The sequence below is a fragment of the Podarcis cretensis genome (assembly GCF_951804945.1).
Source record: "Podarcis cretensis genome assembly, chromosome: 5".
Classification (NCBI taxonomy): domain Eukaryota; kingdom Metazoa; phylum Chordata; class Lepidosauria; order Squamata; family Lacertidae; genus Podarcis; species Podarcis cretensis.
Window position 1 is genome coordinate 26712121 of NC_137174.1, and position 24732 is coordinate 26736852.

Here is a 24732-nt window from a genome sequence, read left to right on the forward strand (position 1 = left end):
ACCTTGGAGGGGCCCCTGCTGCTGTTTGAGGTGACATAACGCAGGGCCCCCACGTGTTCATACCACAAAAGCAGCCCTTCACCTCCACATGTCTCTCTGCAAAAGGTGGCGAGCTGAAGGCTCCTTGCAAGCCAACTAAAACACGTTCCCACATCAACCAATTTCATTACAGTGCAACATAATAGCAACCATACACAAAGACAGCATTTCAGTACTATAAATATAACATGATCGCATCAACCATATTATACCTCCTGGCCATAGTAACAATAGCAAGGGAGCTTTTGTCAGTTTTACCTTGGTCCTGGAAACCCCTCTGCCTCGTGATGTTGCTCAGAGCCCCTCTCCTGCAGCAACTTGCTAGGCTTCCAGAGGCAGCCAGGTGGAAACACTCCTCCTGTGATCTTGTTCCTCCCTTCCCACTGATAAGACTCACCTGGCACCAGGTCAGCACATCTTTATTTCATCAGGCATATTAATCACAAGGCTTTCAATTTACTGTATTAATGCTTTGCTGCAGTTGGTTTTGTTTAGTTAGATTTACACTGTGGTTGTTTTATTCTGTTTGGCTTGTTTAATCTTTATGGGTTTAAATTTTATTGTTAACGATCCTGAGAGTGTCCACTGTTTACTTGTAAAAAATAAAATAAAAGTGTGTATTGGGTTGTAGCCTTAAGCACATGCTTCTTGTGAGCTGAGGCTGCCTGCAGATTAAGGTAGTCAACAAAGTTCCAAACTTGTGTTTGATGGAAAAAAGGGAGAGGACCTTTTCTGTTGCTCACCCAGGTGTTGAAACTCGTGAGGAAGAGCATTAGTCATGGTGTTTAAACCTTCCTGTTTAGAAAGAGTTGGCTTAACCTGAGTACATCAGTGTATTGGGAGGGAGAGTTTTTAAATTAAAAACACGGGTTTTTAATTAAATGTTATTGCTGGTCTTATCTGTTATCTCTTGATCTGCTGCTCTGTTGCATTACTGCTTGATTCTGGCATACAAGTCATGTTTACCTTTTATAAGGAAAGGTGGGTATACTTTTTTAAAAAATGTTATCACATGCTGAAATCAATTAGTCTTATAAAGGCTTGGCTTTGTCAGAATCATGCCATGTTTGTAGTTAAAGTAAGCACACTTTAGTACTCCTGGAACAAAGCATGATATACTTCAGAGTTCATCAATGTGGGCACAATGGTTTCCATGCGGACCTCCCTTGGTACCCATTAATCTTTTGCATCTCACTTCCCACTCACTGTCCCCTGAGTCATAGAGTGGCAAGGGTGATCACTTCCCCACCCCACCCCCTGCTTGAAGAGTAAATGGAGCTGGAGTAGGAAGTGAAAGGAGCAGCAATTTCCCCCACTTCCTCTCTCAGCTCTATGTACTTTTCAAGGCTCAGACTGGCACCTGAACTGAAAGTGGAACAGGCTTGTTTTCTCCTGCTCTGGAGACTCAATCCAAGGGCTTCAAGTTACACGAAAGGAGATTCCAACTAAACATGGGGGGGGGGGACTTCTGACTGTAAGAGCTGTTGGACAGTGGAATGGTCTCCCTCAGGAGGTTGTGGACTCTCCTTCCTTGGAGGTTTTTAAGCAGAGGCTGGATGGCCACCTGTCATGGATGCTTTAGCTGAGATTGCATGCTGTTGGACTAGATGACCCTTGAGCTTCCATCCAATTCTACAGTTATATGATTCTATGGTGCAGCCAAGACTGAGGGCAGACAGTGAAGCGGGGGGCGGGGGACAGAGTCCAGACTGAATGATTCTCTTGAAATTGCGTACTTTATCATGGGTCTTCATTCTCCTCTTCTACCACTACCCTTCACAGAGCTACCATTTCCATCCTTAACAAACTACAGTTTACTGTGGTACCTCAGGTTAAGTACTTAATTCGTTCTGGAGGTCCGTTCTTAACCTGAAACTGTTCTTAACCTGAAGCACCACTTTAGCTAATGGGGCCTCCTGCAGCTGCCACGCCGCCGGAGCACGATTTCTGTTCTCATCCTTAAGCAAAGTTCTTAACCTGAAGCACTATTTTTGGGTTAGCGGAGTCTGTAAAATGAAGCATATGTAACCTGAGGTACCACTGTATTAGGATTCTTCTTTAGGGCAAGCTGTCATGTACTTTAAATGTGCATTGAATGTGCTTTTAAAAAATATTAATCTTTTTAGGTTTAAAAATCAACACATACACACAAAGAACATTTAGGAAAAAATCAAAGAAGTAAACAAAAACAAAACAGACAAAGAAATAGCAAAATTATGCAAAAGAAAAATATATATACATCTTTTACAAACAAACAAACAAAGATATGTAACACTGCTTCACCAATAAACAGCAGTTCCAACAACCAACACATTGAATGTGCTTTAAATGTATAGTGTGGATGTGCCCTAAATTGGTGAAATGTGAAAGGATAGCTTAAGTCATTTTTGGAAAAGCCTTGATATAGTAAATGAAATTCATGCACTGAAAATGGTTTTTTACATTTTTGTTAGGTATTCGTATAAGCTTGGTGGAAGGGGGACAACAGACTGCACACACCAATATACATACAGATACGCGTCATCCATGCTTGACATAAAGTGAATATATTTTGTACTTGGTCTTATGAATCCGAGTACAAGAAGTCAAATTAGGAAAAAATAAAACAAAATTCATTTGTCTGAACACCACATCAGGGTAACTGAATTGTGCCAGTTTGCAAATGTTTGGGAGGTAGAACCTAGCCCAGGGGTCAGCAACCTTTTTCAGCTGTGGAGGGCCAGACTATTTTTTTGGGGGGGGGGGAATGAACAAATTCCTATGCCCCACAAATAACCCAGAGGTGCATTTAAATAAAAGGACACATTCTACTCATGTAAAAATGCGCTGATTCCCAGACCATCCGTGGGCCGGATTTAGAAGGCGATTAGGCCAGATCCAGCCCCCGGGCCTTAGGTTGCCTACTCCTGCCCTAGCCCTTCTCTAGCTTTTAAGCTAATGAAATGAAAACCCCAGTAAATGGCACATCTACAAAAAGCAAAATAATCGCTATCACACACAGCTGCACACTTTAAGTCTCGAATGCAGGGTTCAAACGAAAATACATAGCATGTTTACTTTGGTGGGATTTAGAAATGGGTTAAGTAACTCAGCAGCGGTAATGAAAACTGGCAGCGCAATCTCTTCCCAGAGAGAGTCAGAGACAAGAGAAATCAGATCTAATGCCTCCTATATGCAATGCCTCATGAGAGACCCCTGTTAACTAGACCATCTATTTATTCACAAGCAAATTTATCCAGCTTGGAACAAAAGCCACACTTCAGCAATTCACATGTTTGTTTCATCAGGGCTTCTTCTATGGGACTCCTGTCTACCCCAGCTCCTCCCACCCACAGCAGAGTCATCAACTCTTATGAGCAGGGTCCACCTCTTTCTGGTGCTTCTGTAAGCAAGGCACATATTCTAGAAAGCAAGCTTAGAGTATAATACACATTTTCATTCGTATTTATTTTATTTAAACAATCCCTTTCTCCAAAGAGCTCCCACTCTGTTTTATTCTCAGTCAGCACTATTCCTGTGAGTCAGCTCAGGCTGAGAGTGAGTGACTAGCCCAAGGTCACCAAGTAAATTTCATGTCTGGGGATTTGAACACAGGTCTTCGTCATACAACAACGCAGGTACTCTGTCCACTACACAACTCTGGCCCTCTTTTAACTGGAGGCTGTTTGACAGTGTTCCCTTACACTGTATGGCTTTAGATTTTAAACCCTTTTTAACGGTGTGCCAGCTTGAAGGTAAGATAAGATAGTACAGTGGTACCTTGGTACTCAAACACCTTGGTTCCCAAATGCTGAAAACCTGGAAGTGTTCCGATTTTCAAATGTTTTTTGGAAGCCGAATGTCCGATGCAGCTGTCGGCTATTGCTTCCGGGGCGCCTGCACCAATCAGAAGCTGCACCTTGTTTTTCAAGCATTTCAGAAGTCAAATGGACTTCTGGAATGGATTAAGTTTGGCGCTTTTGTTTTTGCTCTTTATTTTGTGTTTTTGTTTTTGAGACTTTTTCAGTTAAATAGTTTTTGTGGCTGTGTGGAACCCAGTTCAGCTACTGATTGATGGTGTGACTGCGGAAATGGATAAAAGCTCCCCCATCCAAACAATGACCATCATCAGTGCAGGTAAGAAAAAATTATAATTTTAATTATTATCATCTACAATACTGTCTTGTTTATTTTATAGTACAGTACATTGATTATTGCTTTCATTTTATGGATCAATGGACTCATTAGACAGTAAAATTCATAAATTGCTGTTTTAGGGGTTGTTTTTAAAAGTGTGGAACGGATTAATCCCTTTTGCATTACTTTCTATGGGAAAGCATGCCTTGGTTTTGGAACGTTTTGGTTTTCGAATGGACTTCCGGAGTGGATTAAGTTTGAGAACCAAGGTACCACTGTAAATGAAAATAGGCTTTCCACATGACAATAAAAGTTGTTTGTGGTGTGGAGTGTGCCACTCCTTTCTGCTTAACATAGTGCAAACATGCCCAGAGTTTATTGCTTTTAAAAATTAGGCTTTTTTAATTGCTGGGGCTAAACATGCTCATTTTAATTTTGATATTGTAGGTTTGTGTTGTTAAAACTTTATGCCTTTTTTCTGGATTTCAATTTTTTTTTTAAAAAAAATATGCTACTCGTAAAAAAAAAGAAACAAGACAAGACACATTTTGTTTCACCCACATTTTGTTCAATGTGGGCGAAAATCTAATTTCTAAAAGTGGTTTGCAGGGTTTATTTGTTAAGATGAAAGATAAGGTAAAGAATGAAGAGGGGAGTGTTAATTAAATTGAGTGTAAAAATACAGATTGCCCAGAGCAATTAGGAAGAAACAAGTAATTTTATATTCCAGCGTACAAGACCCAGGAACATATTGAGTTTTCTTGGTCAATGATTGACAATAGAACTTTCAGCTCTTCATCAAAAATATGTATGATAACTGAGATCAGAGCAGCCAACTTAGATCAGAGCAGCCTGCTCTTCTCTATCAACCCCAATCCTATATTCCTGTAGCATGAACCAAGAGAACTAGGCAAGTCGGGGATTACGTGAACCTTAACATTTGACATTATATGGGGTTTTAGTAAGGATTTTTAAAAGTAGGGGAGAGGACAAATGGACATAGCAGGTTGGAAAATAAAAGCTCTTTAGCTCAAATCTAGTATGCTGATTTACTTAGTTAATCTGTTATGCCTATTTAGGTCTGGTCTCCTCATGAGTAGCACACAATGTAGGGGGTCACTTGCAGGGTTATCTGATGACATGCCCTGAGGTAAGAGATCAATGAACTCAGATGGTAGGGGCAAAAGACTGTGGTACCCAGGCCTATTTAAAGGGTTCTCCCTGTAAGAAAAACACTGGGGCCTAATTTTAATAATAGAGTGCTTGGTATCTGGTGGGCGGGGCTTGTGCAGTGCGGTTTTTTTTTTTGCTCTGGAATCAGCCCCTCCCTTCAGTGCTTGTTCCGTTAAGAATGTCAGTTGAGAGAGACCAACTGGCACTTCTTGTTTTCTTGCCTCAGACTTGTCTCTAGATGTTTAGTTTCTCTCAGACATTATGTTATTCTCTTACAATTTTTTCTCAGTTCATTATTAAAGCTTGTTTACATTTACGTGAGCCACTTATGTGTCATGTTTGGCAGGTGGGGTGGGGGTGGATTGACACCTTTTGGGGTGCAGATAGCCCCTGTGGGCAGGCGAATATGGTTATTGGCTAGTAGAAATCACCAAGAGGATTTCTCTTTCTGCCAAACTTTTGAGTTTGTGGATTCATTAACTGATTGGAGTAGGTGCTTCTCTGAGCAAAACCGAGTGCGAGAGAGCAGTTTCCCTCTAGAATTCTGAAACCCTGTTGGCCTATAATAAGTATGAATGGAATGCCCACCAAAAAAACAACAACAATTAACAATTCTGATATTTAACAGTCTGGTGTTTTAAAGTCCACTGAACCATTTAAAAACCAAATTCTACGGCCAACTGTCACAACTTGAAACCTTCCAAGTTACATGTCATTTCTCCAGCAACAGCATAATTACTAACTGGCAGACCGTCAACTAAAACCCAACACAATGTTTCTCTCTGGCTTCAGTTAGGAATAAGACAATTTCCCACTCTCTGAGCACTTTATTTACAATCCAACAGTGTTTAAAATAGAACGTTCTTACGTTTACATTTCTTCAGATAAACACAGCTTTTTCATATCCTGACTATTTTTGGGCAATTTAGCTGGAGTCATAAACTGCTGAACCACTTTAATGCACTTACCCTGTAAATAGTCCCCCTCCCCCCTTACACTGATACCCTCTTAAACGAAAGTGAGCTCAGGCCATACATTTTCCAGATGTACAATCTACAGAAATGTGCTTGCCAGTCAGGAATTTCCACCCATCAGTAAATACAGTAACATAGACACATGTTCATTGCTATGTGTGACAAAATGCACTTGCAAGGTGTATGCATTTTACTCTGCAGAATTTATATCTATGCAGGAAATTGGATCGTAATGCAGCCGTAAGTTAGACAGATAAAAAGGGCGGGGCTACAGGTAGAATTTGAAATAATTAGCAGTTCAATATATTAAGCTAAATTGCTCCAAGATAAAAGTATCTATCAAGTTAAATGCAAGGGGAACAAAGTAGATATCTAAGGCATTTTAACTTCATTTTCTTTTATTAGCAGAACATAAATAGATATGCTGAGGTAAACTGTATTTTATTCATGGATAGGTAGCCGTGTTGGTCTGCCATAGTCAAAACAAAATAAAATAAAAAAATAAAATTTTAAAAATCCTTCCAGTAGCACCTGAGAGACCAACCAAGTTACAGTATTTTTCGTCCTATAGGGCGCACCGGCCCATAGGACGCACCTCGTTTTTTGGGGGGGGAGGGGAAATGAATTTTAAAAAATTATTTACCCCCCCCCCGCCGCGGCTGCCGCCCCAAGCCTTGCGCACACCTGCCCAAAGCACGGGGCACCCTCTAGAGGGCTCCGCATGCTTCGGGCTGCAGGCTGCCGCCCCAAGCCTCGCGCGCCCGGCGGGACCTCCCACCAGGCACGCAAGGCTTGCGGACACTTGCCCGAAGCACGGGGAGCCCTCCGGAGGGCTCCCCGTGCTTCGGGCGACAGGCTGCCGCCCCAAGCCTCGCGCGCTCAGCAGGACCTCCCACCGGGCGCGCAAGGCTTGCGGACACTCGCTGGGGCTGCAGGCTGGTGCCCGCAAGCCTTGTGAGCCCGCGGGAACTCCCGCCGGGCTTGCAAGGCTTGTGGATAGCTTCCTGAAGCCTGGAGAGTGAGAGGGGTCGGTGCGCACCGATGCCTCTCGCTCTCCAGGCTTCAGCGAAAGCCTGCATTCACCCCATAGGACGCACACACATTTCCCCTTCATTTTTGGAGGGGAAAAAGTGTGTCCTATGGGGCGAAAAATACGGTAGTTATTGGTATGAGCTTTCGTGTGCATGCACACTTCTTCAGATACAGTGGTACCTCGGGATGCAAATGGGATCCGTTCTGGAGCCCCGTTCGCATCCTGAATAGAACGTAAGATGCGTCTGTGCGTGGGCAGGTTGCGTTTTGCCACTTCCGCGCATGTGTATTGCGTCATTTTGAGCGTCTGCGCATGCGCGAACGGCGAAACCTGGATGTAACGCACTCCGTTACTTCTGGGTTGCCGCGGAGCGTAAGTTGAAAACACTCAACCTGAAGCACATTCAACCCGAGGTGTGACTGTACACTGAAACAGGAAGTCACCAGACCCTTATATATAGTGAGAGGGTGGGGAGGGGTATTATTCAGAAGGGTGGTGGGAATGGGTGATTGGCTGATAAGTGTGGTAAACCTGTTAACCACTTAATGACTGCAATTGGTCTTACAGGAAAAAACAAGGAGTGAGATGGCTAAAAATAACTTTATAATGTATAATGAGATAGGAATCCAATGTCTCTATTCAGACCAGGTCTCTCCATGGTTTTAAGTTTGGTAATAAGTTGCAATTCAGCAACTTCTCTTTCCAGTCTATTTCTAAACAAAATTAAAAAATTCCTTCCAGTAGCACCTTAGACTACAGAAGACCAACACGGCTACCTACCTGTAACCAGTCTATTTCTGAAATTCTTTTGTAATAAGACAGCCACTTTGAGATCTTGTATAGAATGTCCTGGGAGACTGAAGTGTTCTCCTACTGGTTTCTTTGTCTTGTGATTCCTGGTATTTTATTCAATCACTAAGAATAATTTTTAACAGCAAATAGAAGGAGGATAAAGGTAAAGGTAAAGGTACCCCTGCCCGTACGGGCCAGTCTTGACAGACTCTGGGGTTGTGCGCCCATCTCACTTAAGAGGCCAGGGGCCAGCGCTGTCCGGAGACACTTCCGGGTCACGTGGCCAGCGTGACATCGCTGCTCTGGCGAGCCAGAGCCGCACACGGAAACGCCGTTTACCTTCCCGCTGGCAAGCGGTCCCTATTTATCTACTTGCACCCGGAGGTGCTTTCGAACTGCTAGGTTGGCAGGCGCTGGGACCGAGCAGCGGGAGCGCACCCCGCCGCAGGGATTCGAACCGCCGACCTTTCGATCGGCAAGTCCTAGGCGCTGAGGCTTTAACCCACAGCGCCACCTGCGTCCCACAGAAGGAGGATATGTAAGCACAAAGAGACTTCACTGCTGTCATGAAGAGAACAAAATGTGCATTATATTATGAAAAATTAACCTTAATTATTTTAAAAGGCAAATAATTCATTACTGTGGCAAGTGAAACAAAACAAAGATGTCAGAACTGATGCCCAGTACTAGATTTTAAGTTGCCCTGACAAAAGTCCAAAATACATGGATGAAAGTGCGTGATCTGTATGTGACGTTTGCATCAAAGTAACCATATGCTTTTGCACAAACAAGTACTGAATTTGCACACAGATTAATTTTGCTGATTTAGAGAATTTTAGATTTTAAATAATGACAGATATATAATTAAATTTACTGCTTCAAGTCTGCAGGCTTCCTATAGACATCTGGTTGGCCACTATGGGAACATAGTTCCCATATGCTGGGCCTCTGGTCCAATCCAGCAGGGCTCTTAACAATTTTCTGGTTACCAAAAAAAAAAAAAACCACTCCCAAATACCAATGTTTCATTAGATGCTTTCAAGGTGAGCAATGGGTTGCAACTTGTTTATTCTCCAGACATGGAACTCTGTGAGGGGTAAACTACAGCGCCCAGAATTCTTTGAGGGAAAGAATGTGTTTCAAATATGCTTTAAAGGTATACTATGCACTCAGTGTCCTGAGCACAGACAGCTCAGGCTTACAGCTTTCATTTCTGGAGGACATTTTACAGAGCTTTCTCTAAACTCCACAAAACCAAGCTAGAGGTCTAAGAAGTGGTGGGTGCAGAGTCAACCTAGGTTATGCCAAATAACTCAAATCACCTCCAGAGTCCAATTAAATACATTTATCCAAGAACCAAGCATAAAGTAATTCAGAAGTGGGGAATTGCAAGAATGAAAAGAAAACACAAAATCAACTAGCTAAGCTTTACATATAAGGAAGTCTAAAATAGGCAAAACAAAAAAGTGGTGCAAAACAGCTTGCAGATAAGTGAACGGAAGCTGGCCTGTGTTTCATTTGCTGCCCACACAAAGAACAAAGGAATTGGGTTTTCCCGTTTATTTCTAATAAGTGTGGAGGACATTCCCCAAGAGGAGGGGGATTAAAATCTCCAATCAGATGGCCTCATGTGCCTTTATTAACTATTTGCTGAGTCTGGGGGAGGGGGAGGCAACATTTGAATGTGGAATGATGTAGATCCACTTTCTCCAACCTGGTGTGCTCTAGTTATTTTGTACTACTGGCTGGGGCTGATGGGAGGCATCTGCAGACCACAAAGTTGGAGAAGACTGATATTGGTTTTTCGTATCTATAGAGACTGAGGACACTCATATGTCTAGGCTTGTCGCTTTGTTCAGGGCCTTCCTATATAGGGAGTCTTTCATCACAACCACCAGCATTCCATCATGGATCCCAAAGGAACGTACATGGAGTTCCCTGGTAGGCACTGACCAGACCCAGGCCTGCTTAACTTTGGCTTGATGATGGGCTCATGTGTCTTCACTTCATACTATGGGCCTCTCAAGATATCAACACACCCATGGAACATCAAAGGAAAGTATGTATAAAAAACAAGTTGGGCTTTGGATAGAGAACATAGATTCACAGAGCTGGAAGGAACCCCAAGGGTCATCTAGCTGGGGGGGGGGGCAGGTATCAGGTACATCTCCTCACTGTATATTACATTCAAAAGTGACAAGAGATTAATTATATCATCATTGCAAGCATACCCTCAAGAGCAGAGTTCCTGCACCTTCAGAACCATTGCTGGCACACGCAAAAACCAATCAAGTGTCCTGAATGCTGGCGTACTCTGACTTCACTGCTTGCACTAAGCAGAAAGTTCTGTTGACCAAAGTCTCGAGGGCAACACTAGAGAGGAATCAGGCAGTCCCGTAGTCAAATACAAGTTAAGTTCCAATGCAATGAGAAAGGTTCAAAGTCAAACTGTAAGGCCAGGTTCCTGTCTCTGAAGATGATCCAGGATTAGAATCCTAAGGTTAGCGTTGAAATCACAGTCTGGTGGAGTTCCCGAAACAGTCAAGAGAGAGGGTACATCAATGGTCAAAGCTGAGCAGACACAAGAGTCTCTCCCTTGCTTCTCTTTTTATTCCTCCCAATCTTATTTGATGCACCTTAGCTTGCTCCAGCTGAGTAGTTGTGTCTCTCCCCTTAACGAAGCATGTGATCACCTGCTGTGAGCTCAATCAAGCTAGTAAGCTGGGCTGTGTTCTCTTGCCTGCCTCAAGTCTCCTAAAGTGTACTTCCTGCTGTTCACAACTGCTCATTGCTTTTCGTGTTCGTGGAGAAGGGGGCATCTCCAGTTTTGGTGATGTGTCCACTTTCTCTGGCTCCCGCAAACATCCTCTGATGCCCATTGAGTACCTCCTAAGTCCCCCGCCTCCTCTTCCCCATCTTCAGCTTGTCATGGTGTGTATCAATTATAGCTGCACCCCTTGCTGGGATCCTCTTCCTTGGTGTCCTGCTAGTCCATAACATCAAGACTGTCAGATGGTTGGATTCTTATTTATTTATTTGTAAAGAAGATCTATTGCTTCTAAAGTTACAATATTCTGTTCTGAAAGAAGTTCATAAGGAGCATCATAAGAAACCTGATTCTTTTGATTGTGCTTTCTGAATTTGCTTTGACAAAACGCACTTAACTGGAAACTAAACTGACTGGCTCGCCAAAAGCGTAACAGGAGGAAAGAGTATGGCCTAGCAGGTTATTGGCTCATTTCCCAATTCCTCTTCTTATACTCCTGTACAGACTTCATAGAATTATTTTCTGCAATGGCCTGCAGCCTAAATGTGAGATTACAATAATCCAATAATAATTAAGAGGGTGGCTGTGAGTGCAACCATGATTTCCACTTCTGGAATTTTGCAAGATTCCCTTTTCCAATTATTCCAAATTGGAAGACCGCATCAAAGCAACATTATGTCAAGCTTATACTTCCCATAAAGTTAATTATAAAATGACCTTCCATGTCTCTTCCCCCTGTCTTTTAAGTAATAGGAAAAGGCAACATTGATTTCCAAGAGTTGTTGTACATTCTGATACTGGAAGTCAACCTACCTTTACATATGATTGTGGCTGACCAACTTTTTAAGCAGCAAACTTTAAGTCACTTAACAGGGAGAAAACCTAATTTTCTTTAATGGGCCTTCCTTCCAAGTAAAAGCTGTGTAGGATTGCACTGTCAAAAGAGAAAGAAGCCTGGGTGTAGCTTGGCCCCCTCTCTGCATTGTTCCAACTGATTTTATTTTTGTATTCTTACATTGTTGCAAACCAGCAGCCTTCAGCCTTTAGCTATCATTTCTTAATTGACAACAGCAGCACTGCGACCGTAGAAATATATTTTTTAAAATGTATTTATACGGTGGTAGTGCTCCTGCTGTGACCTAAGCTGCAATTAGGCTGTGGCCTGCTTTTAGTTACCAATCCACCAGTTGAAGATCAGTGTTCTGACCCACCTTGGAATGGAAATGAAATCCAATTAAAAAAATAATTCAGCAGCAATGGCAGCAGCACAGCAAGTCACCCTCACAACATACGTCATTTTGACCAGGTTTGTGCTTCTCTTTTACCCATCAAAATGAATAGCCAGATGAAAGGTAGTTTAACTCCTTACTTTTACTGGCATCACAAACTGGTTAGTATTTCTATATACAAAATCTCACGGAAGAAACCCTGAAGCTGGTTCACACTAGTTTTTGTTGATACGTCCCATGCCCTCCAGCTGCACAAGAGGCAACATGAACAAGTACACACACACTTTCATCTTACTGGACATTTCCCAGGCTATATTTTTAAGCCAGAGGCACAGATAAGCATCAGCTAATTTGGCTAAGATGGGTGCAGATTCTCAGATACAACTGCTTTCGAGTCTTCAGCGCAGCACAGGACTGCCCCAGGTTTGAAGAGGCCCTGGTCAAGGTGCCCTCCTTTCTCAATTTATTTTTTAATAAATGATTTTTATTGGTTTTACATATAATCACATTTCATAACATCGTACCCTCTTATTTTATCTTTTTGGCTCAACTGAGCCTAACGACTTTTCTCCCTCCCATTTGATTGTTTACAAAATTAAACTTTACATCTTTACATTCTGCTTCGTTTCCCATCCTTGTTGTATCATTACCTAAAATATTATATTACTCAACCTGAATAGGTAGCAATTTCATCTTACAAATCTTCAGAGAACCCTGCTAATGCTGTTAATTGCATATAAATTTGTTCTAGTCCTTTGGGAATGCTTGGTCTTGCTGGCTCTGGATTATTCCTGTCAGTTTCGCCAGTTCTGCAAAGTCCATCAGCTTCATCTGCCACTCTTCTTTTGTTGGTAACTCCTGTTGTTTCCATCTTTGGCCTAACAAAATTCTTGCCACAGTTGTTGCATATAAGAATTTTTTTTAATCTTGCCTTCTCACTATACCCAATTAAAAATGCTTCTGGTTTTTAAGCAAAAGTGTTTTTAGACATTTTCTTTTAGCTCATTATATATCATTTCCCAGAAAGCTTTTATCTCTTTACATGTCCACCACATATGGTATAAAATACCTTCCTTTTCCTTACATTTCCAACTTTTTTTGTTCTATACATTTTGGCCAGTTTAACTGGTGTTAAATACCACCCTATAGGTGCCCTCCTCTCCACAAAAATATTTACTGGGCCACAAAGGAGAAAATGGCGGCAGTCTCTGGTGCCAAGCAGGAGTTCAGCCTCCTGTTGCAACCATCTTGATTTTTCTGGAATGCCTCTGGGGAAATGTGGGGAGAGCAGCATTAGGAGGCAATGAAGATAGGGATTGGCTACGTCACAGTGCTGGGATCTAAAATATGTATTCCTCCACCCTCAAAAAAGGGAAGCTGGCTACAGCCACAGTAGGCCCTCTGAGGACCACAGACCCTGGTATTTGCCAGGAGCGGACACCAGACTTTATCACGGGCATGGGAACGCTGTCACGCCACCTGCGCCAGGGCCAATAAATTGAAGCCAGGAATGGGTTATTCAGATAAGGTGTGGCTCAGAAGGTACAGACTCCTCTTGAGCTCTCCTTTTTAGACTCTCAATCTCTCTGTGAGGTAGGTTAGGCTGAGTCTGTGTGACTGGCCTAAGATCGCCCAGTGAGCCTCATGGCGCATGGAGATTCAAACAGCACAGGCAGGTCTATTCAGGGTCAGTCAGGATATGTGTGCATGCCTTGCTTTGTGTGAGGGTGCGCTACAGATTACTGGCAGACAAAACTGTCACTTGAAGGTTGGATTACAAAAAATTTGCAGACACGCAATTTCCAATGGCAGGTGCTTTTTTTGGTTCATGTTTTTTTAACAATCCTCCATGTTATTTGCAGTCTGAAATGGTGGAAACCCAAAAACTCTGTTCCATGTGATTTAAGTGTATACGCAACAAAAAATATGCATCTGGCAGAAGTCCAAATTCATAGCACAAGGGGAAGTTTTCTTCAAGTTTTAAAATCCTTATTTACACTCCAGGAATTAAGCATTAAACTAGTCTGTGATTTAGAAAAAAAACAACCCCCCCCCCGAATACCAGGAAATAATCCTAGTGAGTTACTTAATAGGTTGAGGAATTTGACTTGATACTTTAATATGTTGTCATGACTTCTGCTTGTTTTGGAAAGAAGCAAACAGAATTATACATTCATTTAAATAAAGCTGGTATGACAGCTACAGCTCATTAAAGTCTGCTAAAACTGTCTCTGTTTAAACAGAGAGTAATGCATCCTCTTACATTAGGCTGAGATATGTTGCGTTAAGGCTACTGGCAAAAGGAATTGGCAATAAAGATGTGTGAATCTTTCATTTAAGGGTAAAGGGCTTAGCTGTACTTTTACCTGTATGTCACGCAGTGCTTAGCAGCTCCTTTAGAAGGCTGAGCATGCAGGCACTTGTAGCTGAGTTGCTCCCATGATGTGTCCCCACTTTTATATAAGACTATAAATTCCATCTCTGACAAACAGCCAACAAGGAACTGCCTTGCAGGAGACGACCAGTGCACATCTAGTTCCGCATTCCGTTCCCAAGGGTCCAAGAGAGATGCCTGCTCCAGTATGCTGCCACGACTGCTTCGTCACCTCTTCTTGCATGTCTACAAGCGTGCAAGAGAAGGCTGACCACTAGCAAGTGCAGCCCTTGGAATAAAATGGCTAACCAGTCTCACTTTTAAGAATACTGATCTACCTCACAGTCCTGTCTATGAAGCTTCCTGACCACTAACAGAGTAACGAACACCAAGTATTCTTGCTACTAGCGAAAGGTATGTTGAGATTTCAAGCACAGGAATGGAAGGTTGGGATTCACTCCAGCTCTTCTAGATGCCTCACAGCACTGCAAAATAATTTCCAGGTTTGCCCCAGCCCCCTTCTGCTGCCTCCAGTGCAATGGCTACTCTTTGCACAGAACAGGGATGGGGAACCTATGGTCCTCCAGATGTTTGACTACAACTCCCATCATTCCTGCTCACTGGGACTGATGGGATCAAGAGTCCAGCATCTGGAGGACCATATGATGATGATGCTCACTGCCCCCTAGTGACCCAAGCCATTGAGAACTGAGCAGCATCCCTTCAAACTACTACTTCTTCTTCTTCTGTGTCGCTTTTCATTCTAGGAACTCAATTTTACATATACAGATTAACAGCTAGGCCGTTAACAATCTAGCATACCACCCTCATTCCAAACTCTGTGCAAGGGAGGAATACAAACAATACAGGGGATACAAAATTAACCACTAAGCCCTACACAATCAGCTATGTTTTACCATCTTGAGAATGGTAAAAAAATGTTCAGGGAGTGTTTTTCTCACTTGAAATGTGTTTTAGAAACAGTATCCAATCACTTCTAGTAGCAACGCTGGGAAAGAAAATGAGGTTCCACAGATTACATTTTAATCCACATAGCTGTTTCCATAAAATGTCAAGCAAACTACCATAACAATGCATTTTGGATTATCTGCCTCTCAGCTCTGCTCATGCTATGCAAACAAGTCTGCTGGTGAGATAACCAGATGACATTCACTGTAGCAGCACTTTTCTTCTTCTTCTTAAAGGGTGGCTGGTTAGTCTAGCAAGTTGAAACAGGAAATTAGAACAAGTGAAGAAGTGTCTACAGCACAGAGTGACTGCTACATCAGAGAGGAAACTGAGCAGCAGCTGATAGCTGTGGCTTTGCAACTGTCAGAAGTACAGTGGTGCCTCGCAAGACGAAAAGAATCCGTTCCACGAGTCTCTTCGTCTAGCGGTTTTTTCGTCTTGCGAAGCAAGCCCATTGACGGCTTAGCGGATTAGCGCTATTAGCGGCTTTTGGGCTTATCGGATAAGCGGCTTAGAAAAAGGGGGGGGAGGGAAAAAAAACCCGCAGGAACTCGCAAGACATTTTCGTCTTGCGAAGCAAGCCCATAGGAAATTCGTTTTGCGAAGCACCTCCAAAACGGAAAACTCTTTCGTCTAGCGAGTTTTCCGTCTTGCGAGGCATTCTTCTTGCGGGGCACCACTGTATAAGGAGTCAACAACAATTCAACAAGATGCCTTGTTCTAGTTTGTAAGACAAGAAAAAAGAATCCCTTGATAGAATAGGAGTCCTAGTCTGAATGAGCTTCTCTAGCCTACAGATGACTGTATAAAAGTTGAGGTACAAATTCTTAGCTGCACAAATCTGCCAATACTTATTTGAATAAGAATGCATACCACTCTATCTTTTACTTTGTTTTCAGCTAATGAGTATCAGAAGACAAATGGGGAAGAATTCATCACAGCACACATAATTGATGCTCAAACTGGAATACAGGACTTCAGTTTTAGAGAGCTTTCCCAAATTCAAGTTAAAGTGCACTGTTTTGGCTTTTAAGCACCACAACAGAACCTCAACCGTTGTCCATCTATGTTCCACTGTTGCTTTCTAAGTTACAACCAACATAACATCATTTGTCGAAACACACACAAAACTACACAAGGAGAAAATGTTGCAGAATTAGATGTTAAGCAGCCCGCGATAGACACAAGTTATTACTTTTAAGGAATAAATGCATTTTCTATTTGTTATATGGATAATCAAAAGCAATAATGGTGACTAACATGGACAATTTCTAGTCAGGTGAAATGTCACCTTTGACTACCCACCCAGGATGTGGAACACATTTCAAGTTGCACTCCAAGATCCCGGGTAAAGGAGAACCCCTTTTGACTGTGGCGTGTACCTGTGCCAAAATACCACTTAATCAAGGTTGAACAGTGAGGGGAGAATTTCATGGAATTGGTTAGAGTTGCACTTCTATGGCTCATTTGCCAATTCTGGTTCACAAGGAACCAGGCTTCCACCTGGCTCTATGGCTGCTCAAGAGAAGCAACCAAAACAGAGAGAGCTGGTTCACATGGCGTGGTAAGCCAAACCTTGATTTGGGGAGACCACATAAATTTGCGGGCTCCTGGAGAGGTGCTTTCAGCTGCTTTCCTCCTCCCTAGTCCTTTCCCCTGTCAAGCTGTGGAAAGCTAACCCAAGGTTTGGTGCAGCAGGTCATCCAAACTGGGATCTGTGGTCAAGCTCCCTCCTCACCACAAGCTGCAGCCAAGAGTTTTTCAACACCACCGTGGTTATTTTTGGATTCATATTTTGTGCCGTCGAAATGGCCTGATCTGTGGTTTGATGGTGGCTTAAGGGGAATTCCATGTAAGAGCTGTGCAAATCCAGGCTTGATTTTTGTTGTTGTTGCTTTTTAAAAAATTAATCCCCATTATGTAAAAGCTGTTGAGCAGGAGCACCAAGAAAAAAGCACCTGCGTAAGTAGATAGGTGCCCTATCGAGGGGGAAAAAGTGACACTTTGTTACACTGCAAAGTGAAACCAAACAATTTATTTGTGCTAAATGAATGGAAAGAATGTATTTCAGAATACATTTCTTTATACATTGTACCGGCTTATGCTGCTAAATATGCATTTGCTATTGTCATCTAACTTTTCTCTGCAATCTGTTCCTTTTCTACCAAGCAATACAACATTTTCGGCTGTTACACCTATATGCTGCTATAATGTGCACCTTCAATCATATTTTCTTCTGATTTTTCTTTGAATGCTTAAAATATTGGTTCAAACATTCAGGAGGGGGGTGTCACACAATATATTTTAAACAAGGGGAGGGGGGGGGGAAATCAGCCTTTTTAATACAAATTGCTTTTCTAAAGCAGAAATTGGAGAGCACACTTTAATCAGCCACAAGGATCTTGTTGGCAGAACCACACTTACAGAAGATCATTGTGATGAAAACAACAGTACGGACAGTTTTACAGGTCAACATGAATGAGAAATGAAACAATCAACTTTTAAGGTCCATGGATCAATACATTCTATATACTCTGACAAGTCAGGCTTCCCACATTGTACTTCAGACTGTACCACACACTGGAGAAAAGGTATGGATTTGTCAATGTATGTTTGCTGCTGTATCAGAAAATTAAGGGATAATTTTTTTAAAAAAAAGTGAGCTTGGGCATTAAGGTGTCAGACTTTCACTTTTGCACTAAAAGCTGTATCTTTTTATTACTGAACTGTAGTGCTGATTTACTTTATATGCTTGAAACACACTATAATATTTAGGAGTTCGTAACATACAGCTCGTGCCTGTAATTTTATATGCAAGTTGTCATGAAAAAATATAAAAAGCTGTCCCTTTTATTTTACAAACCTAGAAGCCTGGGGGAAAAGAAAAAAATATATATATTTAAGCTTTGGGAGCTCAGCAAAGCAATGCCATAATACCAAACAAAGTAGCAAATGTTCCAGCCAGAGGATGGACAGACATGTAAGTTCAAGTAAAACACTGATGGAATTTTTATTTTATTTTAAATTTAGTGTTGCAGATCCACAACACTGGCTGCGTTTTACGGCAACTTCAAATATAGCACACTTCCTACGTGGAAAGCACATCCATGTTAAAAAAAAAAAAACAACCCACCATGAAAACCACCACATGTATTCATGTGATTATCTACATGCAGGTTTCATGTTTCCCCCACCCCCTGCACAGAAGGGATTTCCATGTAGGAGACGTGCTAACATTTGAACCTCGGACAAACTTGTACAACACAATTAAACAGTGAAGCCTCAAAAACTTCAGTGCAAATAAGTCAAATCCAAATATACCATTGTAAGCCTTTGGCTTGTAGTAAACTGCTCTGTGTTATGAGTCCAACTCGGAATACAGATTTGCTGAGCACATGCACTAAGGCTGAGAAGAAGGATGCATTGAATGTTGAAAAGTGGCTGGCGACTGGACTGCAGGCTGCACAGGGGGTGGCGGAGGTGGAGGGGCAGGCTGCAGTGGGGTCTGTGTATTGGGAGAAGGAGGAGGAGTGGGACGCTTGAATTTGTCAGGGCTGTTGCTTCTTCGGGGCGATGGTCTCTGTGAAAGAAAACAACAGAGCCAGAGTTTTGACTAGCATAGACTCATGTTACAAGACAGGGACACTCTTGCCTTTTGACACACTTAAACTCAAAATCATTCCTGGTGGGGAAATTCAAACAGGGGAAAAGCTAACTTATGGGTCCCAAGCTGGCCTTTTGTACATAGCCCTCTGTCCTCTTAGCAGGATACTGCCATGCTGCTGTCGTATGATGTGTCCCATGCAGGGCAAAATGAGAAGAACAAATGCTACTGACACAGTAGAAATACAAAATGGTAGCAGAAAGCTTGAAAGCAGCTAAAAGTAATGGCTCCTTTCTAGAACAACTGAATTTGAATTACGCCTGGATAACAACACACAATGTTTCAACTCTAATGATGTAGTAGCTGGACACTAAATCAATCGTTTCAAACCATGGTTTTGAGACAATTCCTTCTTGGCACTAACCACAACTTTCCTCACCTTTGGACTGTGGCAGGAGTAAATTAAAAAAGGAAGGAAGGAAGGAAGTTACAAGTGAGGGAAGGAAACTCTTTAAGTGTATCAATTAGATATTAACTGTATTTTTGTTTTAATGTTTAAGAGAAACTGTTACAGAGATAAGCAATCGGAGGTCAAGGACTCCAAAGGCTTCCCATCATAGCTCCTGACCTCACTCCATCCAATACTTGGACCACTTTTTCTCCAGATGATACTCAGGGAAAGGGCTGTTTCAAAACCTGCCCCTCAAGACTGATCAGCAACAGAGGCTCTATCAAGGATTCTCCCCTTATACCAGTCACTGCTCTCAACTCTCACAAAGCCTTTATTACTGTTTGCATTTGGTGAAAGAAGCCTATGGAGCCCTTTACCAGAGTTTTGTGCGGGAGTGAGTCAACAGGTACAGTCACTGTTGCTACCCTTCTCCCCTTGTGGCTGAGCAGTGAATCATCATTATCATCATAGCTCCACAACAGAATTGTGGAGGGTTGGGCTAGATGACCCTTGGGGTCCCTCCCAACTCTATAATACTATGAGTCTACAAAATGTTTCCTAGGAAAACTGAGGAAACAGAATGGAACTAAGAATGGAATCAAAAGCTTGAAAACTATTGTCCAAAATGGAAAGAACTGCAAGGGATGGACAATTTGCTTGTCCAGAAACCCAGTACAAAGTGGGGTTCCCAGGTTTTTATTAGAAGAAAGACTGCGCATTGGTGGGCCTTGCAGACTCAGAGCCAATAAGTAAGTATGTTGGGCCAGCTCTGAGGCTTCCTGGCTTTTCAGACCAGAATACACTCAGACAGCTGGCAATCTTAACAAAGAGGTCTGATCTTTCTAGTCTATTTGGCAGAAAATGGGTGAAAGTACACAATGACTGAATGACAGTATATGTAGGATATCTACAAAAACTGCTCTGATCCTCAATGTAGCCAAGCTTCTTTCTTTTAACACTTTCATTTCTAACACTTGCTGCTCCTGGTACTATTCCTCCTCCTCTTCTTTAAAAAAAACTTTTTATTTAAGTAGAAAGCAGTTAATAAGCTGAACGCTATAGGAAACCATAGCAGCTGAACTGGCGCATGAAAGGCACTGATGGAAGGAGGGAGGTCGTAGGTGAAACTATCCTGCCCCCAAATCTGAGCCACACTATCTTGCAGCAACAGCACCATCTATAGGTCACAGTCATTACTGATTTTGGAGGTAAGGGAGGAAGGCATGCACTACTCTTTATACTGGAGCAAAAATCTAAATGTTTTATCTAGTGCAAAAAGGGAAGCATGGAATGAATGGTGGTCTGGTTGAAGACACTCAAATGGAACCAGCATAGAATATATATTCCCCCTCCCCCCAAAAAATGTGTAAGAGATATGATGTTCAGTTCTTAAATACTCACTGTAATACCATGGGATGGTCCCATATGCTGCACATGAAGGCCTGGGTTGTTATAATAAGACACGCCGGCTCTGGTGTGTGGAGTTGGGGGAGTAAAGCCAACTGTGTGACTTGCATACGAGAGACCTAAAATAATGAAAGCGAGACGGTGTAGGTTTACAAATGCTAATGTGCTCAGATACCAAGACACCCAGCACCTTATAAAAAAGAAAGCAACAGGCATTATCTCCTAACCTGAGCAAACTGCATTTGAACACCTGTTTGCACAATTATTATGCTTAGTGGAATTGACAAAGCAAGATATGACTGAGTTATTTTAATTTCTAGCCTGCCCCATTCCAAGCACTTAGCATCATATTTGTCACACAGTTGGGTCTTGCACATCTGCTTCTCACCACCAACAGCTGGGCTTCCTAAGCTACACTGAAGGGTTATTTAAGAAGAAGAAAAAAGGACAAAACTTACAAACAAATTTAGTAAAAAAGTATGCATTCCAATACGTCCATGCATTAAAAATGCTTCAGTCCCATTTACTGGCTAATTACACACAAAAGCTCTGACAGAATTCAGGACACATCACAAGTTTCCGCTGAATGCTTTTGTAAAAAGAAAGATTAGATAAATATAAATATTATCACAATACATTTAAAAATAAAGAAGAAAGCGGTGCATATATTTACCGGGTGATATAGGTCTGCTAGAACTTGGTGAAGGTGTATATGGAATTGGACTGGACACAGTGCGTGGTCTTAATCCTTGTGCAGACATCTCATTAAAATATCTATTTTAAGAGATAAACACGGATGAGTTTCCTCTTTCCAAGAACTATTGCTTAAGTTTTATTTTTAGGTTCCCCTCCAGCATATGTCCTGTGTACCATGAGACAAATACTGGAAGATACTAGAGCAGCATCAGTAGTTAGCAAGGCTGCAATGTTTAGTTAAATCATTGGTGAACTAATGTGATCTGAACGCAGGAGTACACTCCCTTCCTATGGTTTCCAGCAACTGGAAAGTTTTATTATCTCTGACCGTGGAGGCGGAGCATAGCCATCCGGGCTAGTAGCCATGGATAGCCTTATCCTAAATGAGTTTCTCTAATCCTCTTCTAAATAAAGCCGTCTAGGTTGGTGACCAACTAGTTTAAAAAGGTTTTTAAAGTAGTCATTTATTTTACAAAAGTACCGACGCAAGAACTAATGGTGGCAAGCAGCATTTCCAGAAAGGCAAGGCCTCCCTTCAATGACAAAGCAAGGAAAGCTCTACCGCAGGGTGCTTATGTGTGTTTGCTTTCTTTCCGAGGAATTGTTCATGAGCAAATTTATGCGTATCAGTTGAAGCCAGTGCAGTGACCAAATCCAGAAGGGATTTGGATTCATCTGACCGGGTGCCAGCCATAACAGATCTAGTGTGTGCTCCTTCCTTTCGGCAGTCCTCAACACAGACTAGCTTAATTCACAAATGACCTGGTTGCTAGGAGGTGCACCATGAAGTCACTACTCAAAAGTAACTGAGAAGAGTGGTCAGTTTTTAGAAGCTCAAATCTTGTTATGCTCTGGCCTGAATGGCTCGACTGTTACTTTGATTTTATATATATCATTTGCTAAGTTATCCCTAGACTGGACAGCTGCCCAAAACATCAGACTTGTGTCACAATGCTCCCCACTACAGCTAATTACAACTTACCTCGTCTCCCAGTATCATTATGCTGTGTCTCTTCCCTCCCCAGCTCCACCAGGTCGGCTGACGTGGAGGGAAATGCACAGCATAATAATATGGGACATAAGGGACAGTGTCCAATACATGATAGAGGGGGGAAACTTGACAAAGGATGTCATTTTTATGGCAGTACCATTTTTAGAAACCTGGTTTTTAGACTGCTTTGCTTTTGATTTCTTACTGCAGCACCTAAATATACGGGCAACACAAACCTCTCATCATCCATTTCCAAACTCGATTCACTTTCTGACAGCTGTCTGCACAAGGCTTCTCTTCGCTCCATCTCTCTCTGTAATTTTCTTTGGAGCCTTAAGTTCTCTTCTCTCATGTGGCGTTCTTCCTCCAAATACTGAGCCATCTTCTCTGAATCTGAAGAATCAAAAATTTGATCAGCCTTTTTATTCCTAAACTCATGTTTTGTTCTGGAGGCAGTCAAATACAGGTAGGTGTTTAGAGTTCAGATCTTGCCTTTTCCAAGTGATGAGAATGTGGATTGATTTGATCCAATCTGACCCCCATTTGACAAGTTCATACGTAGCAGAGATGTAGAGTTTATTGTAAAGGGAAAATGGAAGTTTTTGGTCTTTTTGGTCATGCAAGCTTATTTGCAAGCATTAAATGATGGGTTAGGTCAATGATAGGAACCTGTGGCCCTCCAGATGTTATGGACTACAACTCCCACCATCGCTGACCACGGGCCATACTAGCTAGGTCTAATGGGAGCTGGAATCCAACAACATCTGGAGGGCCACAGGCTTCCCATTCTGGGTTAAAATGGTAGTCTGAACTAGATCTGTTGCTCCATTTTCAAGCAGCAGTACAGAAAGACTCTCCACTTTGAAGAAGTGATGAAATTAGAACCAGGCATTCAGCCAGAAGCTTTAATTTTGGAGAGACTGCTGCCTGCTGGACAGCAGTGGTTTGCCATTACTACATTAATGAGAAAAACTGTTTGGATCGAGACGTCATTTAAAATGTATTACCCTTTTAAAAGGATAATTTAAAACCTTGAAACCCTTTCACACTTACAGAAATCCCCAAGCGCACAAGGCATGATTTATCTATGATTTATCTCCGCAACCCTTCCCCTCCGCAGGGAGGTGGGACCGATTCGGATGGTCCGCCCCCGCCACTTAATGGATCCAATTGGCTTCCAGAGAGTGGTAGGGGATGCTTTATCCCAAGTTGATGGCCTTTCAGCTGATTCCCTGGTGGCACGCTGGAATGCGGAGTTAACCAGGGCTATTGACTGTCTGGCTCCGAAGCGCCCTCTCCGATTGCATGGAGCCCGGACAGCCCCGTGGTTCTCCCCGGAGCTGAGGGTGATGAAACAATCGTTGAGACGGCTAGAGCGCCGGTGGCGGAAAACTCATTCTGAATCAGACCGGACACGGGTTAGAGCTCAACGTCGAGCCTACCAAGTGGCAATGGCGACGGCGAAGAGGGCCTTCTTCGCCGCCTCCATTGCATCTGCAGAAAACAGCAGCAGGAGACTTTTTCAGGTGGTTCGCAGTCTATCGGAACCACCTGTACCACCGGGGCCTGGTAGGGACCCCAAGATCTCCTGCAATGCTTTTGCAAAGTTTTTTGCAGATAAAATCGCTCAGATTCAGAAGGAAGTGGACTCCACAGTGGGAGCAGGGCCAGGGCGGGAGAGTGCTAGAGTTCTGTCTGGTCCTGTTATATGGGATCAATTCCAATCTGTTACCTCCGAGGATGTGGACAGGCTGCTTGGACGAGTGAAACCGACCACCTGTCTTCTTGATCCTTGCCCATCCTGGCTGATAAAAGCGAGCCGGGAAGGGCTGGGCGATGGGCTTTGCGGGGTGGTGAATGCTTCCCTCTGTGAGGGAGCCTTCCCAGACCCGCTGAAAGAGGCGGTCATTAAACCGCTTCTTAAAAAAACATCTTTAGACCCGGCCAATTTGGCCAACTATCGCCCAGTCTCAGATCTGCCATTCTTGGGCAAGGTGATTGAGCGGGTGGTTGCTGAACAACTCCAAGCACGCCTGGAGGAAACGGACCATTTGGATCCCTTCCAATCGGGATTCAGGCCTCACCATGGGACTGAAACTGCCTTGGTCGCGCTGGTT

At 42.7% G+C, this 24732-nt stretch overlaps 1 protein-coding gene and 1 long non-coding RNA gene across 2 annotated transcripts in view; one reads left to right on the forward strand and one right to left on the reverse strand.

Moving 5' to 3' along the window:
• The first annotated feature begins 299 nt into the window (after positions 1–299).
• On the forward strand, positions 300–5644 carry LOC307216015. Its single transcript, XR_013838882.1, has 2 exons — positions 300–446; positions 2493–5644. It is a non-coding gene; the product is annotated as an uncharacterized lncRNA (long non-coding RNA).
• Positions 5645–17486: 11842 nt separating this feature from the next.
• Positions 17487–24732, reverse strand: part of CCDC6 (coiled-coil domain containing 6) — a 40428-nt gene continuing 33182 nt past the window's right edge. The window contains exons 6-9 of the mRNA XM_079975714.1: positions 22852–23008; positions 21602–21702; positions 20923–21047; positions 17487–19046 (exon numbers count right to left, since the gene is read on the reverse strand). Coding sequence (XP_079831840.1) covers positions 18867–19046; positions 20923–21047; positions 21602–21702; positions 22852–23008 — 563 coding nt within the window. The 3' untranslated portion in view covers positions 17487–18866. The remainder of the gene's footprint in view (positions 19047–20922; positions 21048–21601; positions 21703–22851; positions 23009–24732) is intronic.